Raw genomic sequence first — 9,080 nt, forward strand, 5'->3', positions numbered from 1 at the left:
CCTCTGTGAATTATAGAATATTACATTTTATAACCAAATCAAATTGATATCTTATGCCTGGAACCAATGCACTACTGAATTGATTGGGAACTCCTCAGATTAACTACTGATTCATGAAAGAGGTTTTGGCAAATGGTCTCAGACAAGGAATCAAGCCAGAAACAGCATTTGTCAGACTGGATGGGTGGACTCACCTTTTGAACTGAAAAATTCGCCTTTTTGTGAAAATTGCCTAGTGGCCTATGATCCTATCATATATCAACGGACTGGTCTTGACTATCCAACGTCTAGAAGCTTCTAGGACACTTCTGTATAGTACTCAGTGTTATCCATGAAGCTGGTCTCTGGGAGAAACCTAATAAAAACCCAGCCAGACACCCAGGTCAGCTATTTGGAAGAAGAGATGGGAAACTGGCCCGTGACCACTGTGGGAGAAAAAAGAAGTTATTAGAGGTTGAGAGTCTACTAAAGGCAAGAGACAAGTGAAGCATCTACAGGATGGAAAACAGGAGTCCTGGCCCTGGTTAGGGCCACAGAGGGACCGTGGCTTCTTTTTATACCTTTATTTATTTTTGAGACTGGGTCTTTGTTGCTGCGCGCAGCCCTTCTCTAGTTGCAGCAGGTAGGGGCTGCTCTCCAGGTGCGGAGCTCAGGGCTCCAGAGTGCACGGGCGCAGTAGAGGGGACTCATGGCTGAGCTGCCCTCCGCACGTGGATCCTCCTGGACCAGGGATTGAACCTGCGTCCCAGACAATGGCAGGTGGATTCTTAACCCCTGGACTACAGTGGAAATCTGCGACCTTGGCGTCTTGATGTCTGAAGGGAACATGCTAATGGCTCTTTGGATTCCAAGCTGTGTAGACGGCTGTTTCCCCGGCCCTGCCCTGGCTCTTAGAGTTCAGCCCAGTGCCACCTCCCTACCTGAGCGGCAGTCTCCTGCCTCAGGACACTGTCCTGTCGCCCTGTTTCTTGGCCCCTCATTTCTGGACAGCGGTACGTGTTTAGGGCCCGCCTCCCTGCTCTCCCCAGCCCGCCCCAGTCTGTGTCCTCAGCCCCCCCCACGTCTAATGCAGATGTGTCAGTGGCTGAGTCTGTGGAGCTTTTGCAACATTGAGACAAACCCTGACTTGCTTACCAGAGTTCCAGACCTTCTATATTACTCAGATGAGTCGTGTGGATTCTATTAAACACGCCCGTAGGGTCTCTTGGTCCCTGGCGCTGCCGTCCTTAGGTCTGGGCCGTTGCCGTGGCCTCTGCGAAGCTCTGCCTGCCTCCGGTTTCCACCCACTTCAGGTCCTCTGTAAACCCTGGTGGGGTGCTTTTCCTCTTTCCTAGAAAACATCATCGGTCTGACTTTCCAGCTCCCTCAGCTCTACTCTTGATGGACCTTTGATTCAGTCAAGTCAAAATGCTCCTCCCAGGTCCCTGCAAACCCTGCCATTTCCTGCCTCCAAGCCACGCTCACGTGGTTCCCTTCACCTGCCAAAGGTGACCCAACTTTTAGGACTCAAGCATTTTCTCCTCCAAAAAGCTTTTCCTGATTTCACTAAACTCAAAGTAACCCCTGCTTCTTTCAGCTTTTCTAACGCTTTTGGGTTGTTGTTCCCCTCTTAAAGCATAAGCCAGTTTACGCGAACGTCTGGCTTCTTGCACTGGCCTGGGAAGGAGCCGAGGGTGGACTAACGCCATTCATCCTGTCTTTTCGGAGAACTGGGCTTGAAGCCCAGCAGAGAGGAGAGACTCAGTGAGAGCTGGAGAATGCAGGACCGAGTCTGCATTCCTGCTTGGGTGCAGTTTTATTTTAAGGCCGGGAACATGCAAAGCATCCTGGAATATATTAGTCACGATTCTTGCCAGGGGAGAGAGATCTGGCTCTTATTTGAAGAACTGCCTGGTGATGGATGGGTGGTTTCGGCAGTAAAAAACAATCCCACAGAAATTTACAATTTGCAACAAGCTTTACTCTCTCTGGGGGCCTCCGTGGTGGCACAGTGGTAAAGAATCTGTCAGCCAATGCAGGGCCTGCGGGCTCGATCCTGGGTTGGGAAGATCCCCTGGAGAAGGGAATGGCTACCCACTCTAGAACTCTTGCCGGGAAATCCCGTGGACAGAGGAGCCTGGCGGGCTACCGTCCATGGGGTTGTAAAGACTGAGCGACTAACACTTACTCCATCTGATCCTGTGGGCTTGTGAGGTAAGAGGTATCTCCAGTTTATGGTTGAGGATCCCAAGACTCAGAGAGAATAAACTGCGAGGATACAACAGCCAGTCAGTGGACCGGCCCCTGGGTCTCAGGACTCCAGGAGGCAGGTCCGTCCCTCTTCATTCTGGTCTCCTCCAGGCCTGTTCATGTGGGGGCTGGAGATGCTGATAAATTCTTACTGCATTTTAAAGAGATGGCCCTGGAAATTCCAGAATGCCCAGCTGAGTATTCATCCTGGGTGAGAAAGAGTGAAGAGAAATGAGAGATGCTTTTAATTCAAGAAGCTGGAATAAAGAATGGTTTTTAAAGTAGCAGAGTTTGACTAGACAGTGATTGAGACATTTTATGAATTAAATAGAAAGAACTCGTAACTGTGAACTATGGGCTGCTACATTGTTAGCGTCTGTGCCTTATCCATCACATTTCCTGGAAAATAAAGGCAGAAGAGGAAGATTCAGGCGTTCAACCCAGAGGCTCACCAGCCTTATTACTCCTGGCTGCCTGGCTTTGAGAAAATACTGTCTGTGCCCACGTTCCTTATCTGTGAGTGAAGCAGTCGTCACAAGCGTGTCTCAGATGCTATGAATTTACTCTTTGTTGTTTAGTTGCTCAGTCGTGTTTGACTCTTGTGTGACCCTATGGACTACAGCCCACCAGACTCCTCGGTCCATGGAATTCTCCAGGCAAGAACACTGGAGTGGGTTGCCATTCCCTCCTCCAAGAGATCTTCCTCACCCAGGGATCGAATCTGGGTCTTCTGCCTAGCATGCAGATTCTTTACTATTGAACTACCAGGGAATTTATTTATCCCATTCAATTCTCCCTAGCTCTGAAAAGTAGGCATTATTAACTGACTAATTTTTATTCCTTCACTTTCCAGACAAGGAAATGGGTTCAAGGAGATCACAAGCCAGGAACGCAAGGTTGCAGAGGTGAAGCCTGTCCCCTCACTCACCAGTCAAGGTACCAGCTCCCAGCTACATAACACGGGATAGGAAACTCCGTCTCAGCAGAGTTCGTGTGATGGTCAGATAAGAAACTGTTTGAAGTGTCGAGATGATGTTAATTAGATCCCTTCTCATTTCTTTTAATAAATGTTTGTGAATTAATAAGTATGTCCAGGTACCTGCATTTCTTTAAAGCACTTTTGAATTATAGACCCTTTGTTTAATGATAATAAGTAGTCAACCAAGTTCAAGTTCATGTTGCTATTCAGGCTTTTTAATGAAGACCTTCCTGGGGAGGTTAACCCTCAGAGCAGGGGGCGGAGCCGAGGACTGCCCTCCATGTGGCGGGCAGCCCATCCCTCTGGTGGGGAGAGGCCCTAAGTGGCCTGAAAGAGCCTCTGAAGTCCTGCTCTTGCAGAAACAAAACCTATAAACGACAGCGTGACCCCTAAACACAGGAATGAACTGCCTGCAAACGGGCGTCTGATGTTTAAGGGGGTAATCCCGGAAGAACAAAGCTGGAGAGTAAGCATGGCAGAGGTGTGGCTGATGGAGCTGGGAAGGCTCGCAACTCATTTCCCATAAATGCTTTCACCAGACTTTCTCACCCTTCCTGGTGACCATTCCCACATCGATGCCCTGGAGGGATGCAGGAGACCAGAGAACATCCCAGAGGGGAGGACTTAGAGGCACTGGGGGAGGGCGGGACCACAGGCTCTGCCTCTGGTCAGCTGCCTGACCTCCAACCAACACCTGCCGGCAGGGAGAAAGCTCTGAGCACGTAGAAGAGGGCAGAGCCACAGAGGCCAGAACCCAGGTCCTGAAATGCTATGTGAGAGGCCGCCACGCCAGAAGTGGTCTGTGGAAGTGACTGTTAAGTGAACAGGGCATCAACTTCTGTTGTGCTGAGCCTCTGAGAAACCGGGGGTTACCTGCTGCTGCATCTCGTATTTCATTTACAAATACAGATTCGTTTTCTTTGTCAATACCAGGAGGTCATCACGGGCCTTCCTTCAGTTGTTAGAGAATCGACAGAAATATTGCGCAGGAAGCCACCAGGGAAACTCTAAAAGCCTTCATTGTCAGTGTTGATAATCAGCCCAGTCACAGAGCTCGTGGGACTAGACCCACAGGTTTCCTGTCTCAGCACTGGGGCCAGGCTCCCCGAGCAGAAGGGGTCGTGGAACCACAAGCCACCACCTCATGCCCTGCGGCGGGCATGGCTGATGTCCAAGGTGGCGCCACACCTCCCCTTTTGGCTTCTGCCCAAGTGGATGCTGCAGAGAAGCTGTGAGGCCAACTGCATCTTCCTGCTCAACCCCTGTGGGTCATCCGAGGCTGTGTCAAAACTCTGTTCTTCTACTTTGCCACTGGATTTCATCCCAAATGAGTTTTTAAATAACAAAAACATCACATACTTACTGTGCACAACCTGAAAAGAAAATGTAGATGGAAGATATCCACCCACTAAAGATGATCATTATTAAATAGTATGGCACATTTCTTAAGTGTATTTTTATCATGGTTGAGAAAACGATACCCATACAATCACGTCTCTTGCATTTTTTGCTTGCCATTATCATAGGCATTTCCCCATGTCACTACAAATCATTTATTAGACACTATTTTCAGAAGTTCCATAATGCTCCATGGTAAGGATGCACCATGATTTTTCTACCCCATTCCTTGTTGTTGGGTAATTAGCTGTTTCCAGGTTTTCAGGGTTACAAAAAATGCTGCAAAGACCATACCTGTAAGTTCTGGCTTGCTTCCTTTACAATCTGAATTCTTTAAGGCCGTTCCGATTTCAGACTTGGGGAATACGTGGAAACCGTTGCATGTATTAGACACAGGCTGGTATCTGGAAGGTAACAGTCTGGGGCCGTCCACAACGTGATGTGGACTACAAGAGGCCCTGGGGAGGGTGGCTGAGATTTCTCAAGGAGACTGATGGGAAATTCTTTTCTGTACCAACTCAAGGGAGAGGCACTCTCTGCTTGAGTGTGAGCGGTGGGGGGTAATCCTAACTCCAGTTCTCTCACTATGAGAGGGAGGTCAGCCCCTTTTCTTGGGAGAGTCAGGGCTCACGTCTCACAAGCTGATGGCAGCGCTGCCAGGCCACACTTCTCGAGCGCTGTTCTTTCTTATTTTTTTTTACCCACAACTGAACATTAAAAAAAATTGAGCTATAATTAACATACATTAAATTCACTCTTTTAAAGCATATAATTCAATTGCTTTAATATAATCACAAAGTTGTGCAACCATCACAACTATCTAACTCCAGGGCATTTTCATTACCCCAAAAACCCCACACTCTTTAGCAATCACTCCTCCATTGTCCCTTCCTCCAGCCCCTGGCAACAACCAATGGACTTTTCTGTCTATGGATTTGCTGACTCCAGACTTCATATAAGTGGGATCTGCACGTGTGTCCTATGGTGTCTGGCGTCTATTAGCATAATGTTTTCCAAGTTCATCCCTGTTGCAGCATGTATCACAACCTCATTTTGTAATGGCTAAACAATATTCCATTGTTTGGCTAGACCACATTTGTTTATCCATTCATCAGCTGATGGACATTTGGGTTATTTCCACCTTTTGGCTTTTATGAATAATGCTGCTGTGGACGTTTGCATACAAGTTATTGTGTGCATATGTTTTCAGTTCTCAGGTATATACTTAGAAGTGGAATTAACTCCAAGCCTAACTTCTTGAAGAACTGCCAAACAGGATCCCAAAGGGAAACACGCTTTTCATTCCCACTGGTAATGTATAGGGCTTTCCAGGTGGCTCAGTGGTAAAGAATCCACCTGCCAATGCAGGAGACACAGGAAATATGGGTTCAGTCCCTGGGTTAGAAAGATCCCCTGGAGGAGAAAATGGCAACCCACATCCAGCATTGGGATTGCCTGGAGAATCCCAAGGCCAGAGGACCCAGGTGGGCTACAGTTCACAGGGTCGCTAAGAGTCAGACACGACTGAGCAACTAAGCAGGCACAAAAGGTCCCAATGTCCCCATGTCCTCACTGACGCTTGTCACGTGTCCATCTTTTTGATTATGGCCATCCTAGTCGCTGTGAAGTGGTATCTCATGGGGATTCTGATTTGCATTTTCCTAATGAAAGTTATGTCCAACCTAGATAGCATATTCAAAACAGAGACATTACTTTGCCAACAAAGGTCCATCTAGTCAAGGCTATGGTTTTTCCTGTGGTCATGTATGGATGTGAGAGTTGGACTGTGAAGAAGGCTGAGCGCCAAAGAATTGATGCTTTTGAACTGTGGTGTTGGAGAAGACTCTTGAGAGTCCCTTGGACTGCAAGGAGATCCAACCAGTCCATTCTGAAGGAGATCAGCCCTGGGATTTCTTTGGAAGGAATGATGCTAAAGCTGAAACTACAGTACTTTGGCCACCTCATGCGAAGAGTTGATTCATCGGAAAAGACTCTGATGTTGGGAGGGATTGGGGGCAGGAGGAGAAGGGGACGACAGAGGATGAGATGGCTGGATGGCATCACTGTCTCGATGGATGTGAGTCTGAGTGTACTCCAGGAGTTGGTGATGAACAGGGAGGCCTGGCGTGCTGCAATTCATGGGGGTCGCAAAGAGTCGGACACGACTGAGCAACTGAACTGAACTGAACTGAATGATTAGTGACGTAGAACATCTCTTCATGTGCTTATTGGCATCTGTGTACCTTTAAAAAAATGTATATTCGAATCCTCTGCCCATTTAAAAATTTGGTTGTTTTTTAATTATTGATTTGTAAGAGTTCTTTATATATTCTGGATACTAAACTCTTATCATTTAGATCTGCATATATCTTTCTCACTTTGCAGGGTGTCTTCTCACTTTCTTGGTGGTATCTTTTGAAATACAAACATTTTACATTTTAATGAAGTTTGATTTCTCTATTTTTTCTTGTGTTGTTTGTGCTTTGAGTGTCATATCTAACCCAAGGTCACAAAGCTTTACTCCTGTCTTCTTCTAGGACTCATGTCTCTGATTCATTTCAAGTCAACTTGTGTATGGTATGAGGTTCAGGTCCAACTTCGCTCTTCTGCATGTAGATATCCAGTTATCCCAGCACCACTTGTTGAAAAGACTATTTTTTCCACAAAATAGTGGACTGTCTTGGCACCCTTGGTGAGAATCCGTTACCTATAAATATATGAACTTATTCCTGGGCTCTCAACATATGTCTGTCCTTATGCCAGTATACACGATCTCGATCAGTATAGATTTGTCCTGAGTCATGAAATAGGGAATCTGTCTTCCAACTTTGATCTTTTTCAAGATTGTGTTGGCTATTTTGAGTTCCTTGTATTTCTCTATGAATCTATTTGTCAATTTATACCAAACAAAAGGCAGCTGGGATTTTCAAAAGGATTGTGTTGAGTGTGTAGACCAGCTGGAGGAGTACTGCCATCTTCACATTATTCAGTCCTCCACAGTGATCCTCTTAAAAACCAAAACAAACCGCGGACTTCAACAGTTACTCAGCTCACATAACCAACAATTATTAGGTTTTTCTGCAATAGCTTCTATTTCCTCCAGGTACTTTAAAGACGGAATGCTGGTGTTCGCAGCCGCCGCCGCGCCGCCGTCGCTCTCCAACGCCAGCGCCGCCTCTAGCTCGCCGAGCTCCAGCCGAAGGAGAAGGGGGGTAAGTAAGGAGGTCTCTATACCATGGCTCGTACAAAGCAGACTGCCCGCAAATCGACCGGTGGTAAAGCACCGAGGAAGCAACTCGCTACAAAAGCCGCTCGCAAGAGTGCGCCCTCTACTGGAGGGGTGAAGAAACCTCATCGTTACAGGCCTGGTACTGTGGCACTCCGTGAAATTAGACGTTATCAGAAGTCCACTGAACTTCTGATTCGCAAACTTCCCTTCCAGCGTCTGGTGCGGGAAATTGCTCAGGACTTCAAAACAGATCTGCGCTTCCAGAGTGCAGCTATTGATGCTTTGCAGGAGGCAAGTGAGGCCTATCTGGTTGGCCTTTTTGAAGACACCAACCTGTGTGCTATCCATGCCAAACGTGTAACAATTATGCCAAAAGACATCCAGCTAGCACGCCGCATACGTGGAGAACGTGCTTAAGAATCCACTATGATGGGAAACATTTCATTCTTTAAAAAAAAAAAAAAAAATTCTCTTCTTCCTGTTATTGGTAGTTCTGAACGTTAGATATTTTTTTTCCATGGGGTCAAAAGGTACCTAAGTATATGATTGCAAGTGGAAAATAGGGGACAGAAATCAGGTATTGGCAGTTTTTCCATTTTCATTTGTGTGTGAATTTTTAATATAAATGCGGGGACATAAAGCATTAATGAAAGTCAAAATGTTTCAGTGAACAAGTTTCAGCAGTTCAACTTTATAACAATTATAAATAAACCTGTTAAATTTTTCTGGAAAAAAAAAAAAAAAAAAGACGGAATGCTTTATCTTTGTAAATGAATTATCTTCTTTTACCAGTCAAACCTAACTGTGTGTTTACTTACTCAACCATAACAACTCTGTTTTAGTGATGGAAAAGCCCAGGCAAAGGACACGCATTCAAAGCTCTGCCCAACTTGCCACAAAAGAGCAGGTGGATTCGTGATGAAAACCAGAGGTTCTTGCTTCTTGCACACCTGTGTTCTCCCAAAGTTTAAGCAAGAGCCGTTTTCATATCCTGGCTGCTCTCCATTCATCTACTTCTATGTGAAATTCATAAAACGTATTGAATTTCTTTGAATCTGTTTCTTTTTCTTTATGAAAGTGGTGTGATCCAGGTGCCCAGCCGACCTCCCAGGCCTGTGTCTGTAACAAAGATCACACTTCCTTAGATGACAGGTGCAGTTGCCTGAGCCCGCCCGGTCTGCCCTCACGCTGCCCCCCATGGGCTTCTGTGAGTCCCCAGAGGGCAGCTCACCTGCCCGGAACCAG

At 46.5% G+C, this 9,080-nt stretch overlaps 1 protein-coding gene across 1 annotated transcript; it reads left to right on the plus strand.

Annotated features, from left to right (window-relative positions):
- The first annotated feature begins 7,726 nt into the window (after positions 1-7,726).
- On the plus strand, positions 7,727-8,494 carry LOC123464785 (histone H3.3A-like). Its single transcript, XM_045162338.1, has one exon. It carries the CDS (start codon positions 7,842-7,844, stop codon positions 8,250-8,252), a length of 411 nt encoding a protein of 136 aa, XP_045018273.1. The 5' UTR covers positions 7,727-7,841; the 3' UTR covers positions 8,253-8,494.
- Positions 8,495-9,080: the final 586 nt, after the last annotated feature.

The sequence above is a fragment of the Bubalus bubalis genome, chromosome 2 (assembly GCF_019923935.1).
Source record: "Bubalus bubalis isolate 160015118507 breed Murrah chromosome 2, NDDB_SH_1, whole genome shotgun sequence".
NCBI classification, from domain to species: domain Eukaryota; kingdom Metazoa; phylum Chordata; class Mammalia; order Artiodactyla; family Bovidae; genus Bubalus; species Bubalus bubalis.

Excerpts from the sequence above, each read along its gene's own strand:
- LOC123464785 (XM_045162338.1), top strand. The coding sequence starts at position 7,842 with ATGGCTCGTACAAAGCAGACTGCCCGCAAATCGACCGGTGGTAAAGCA.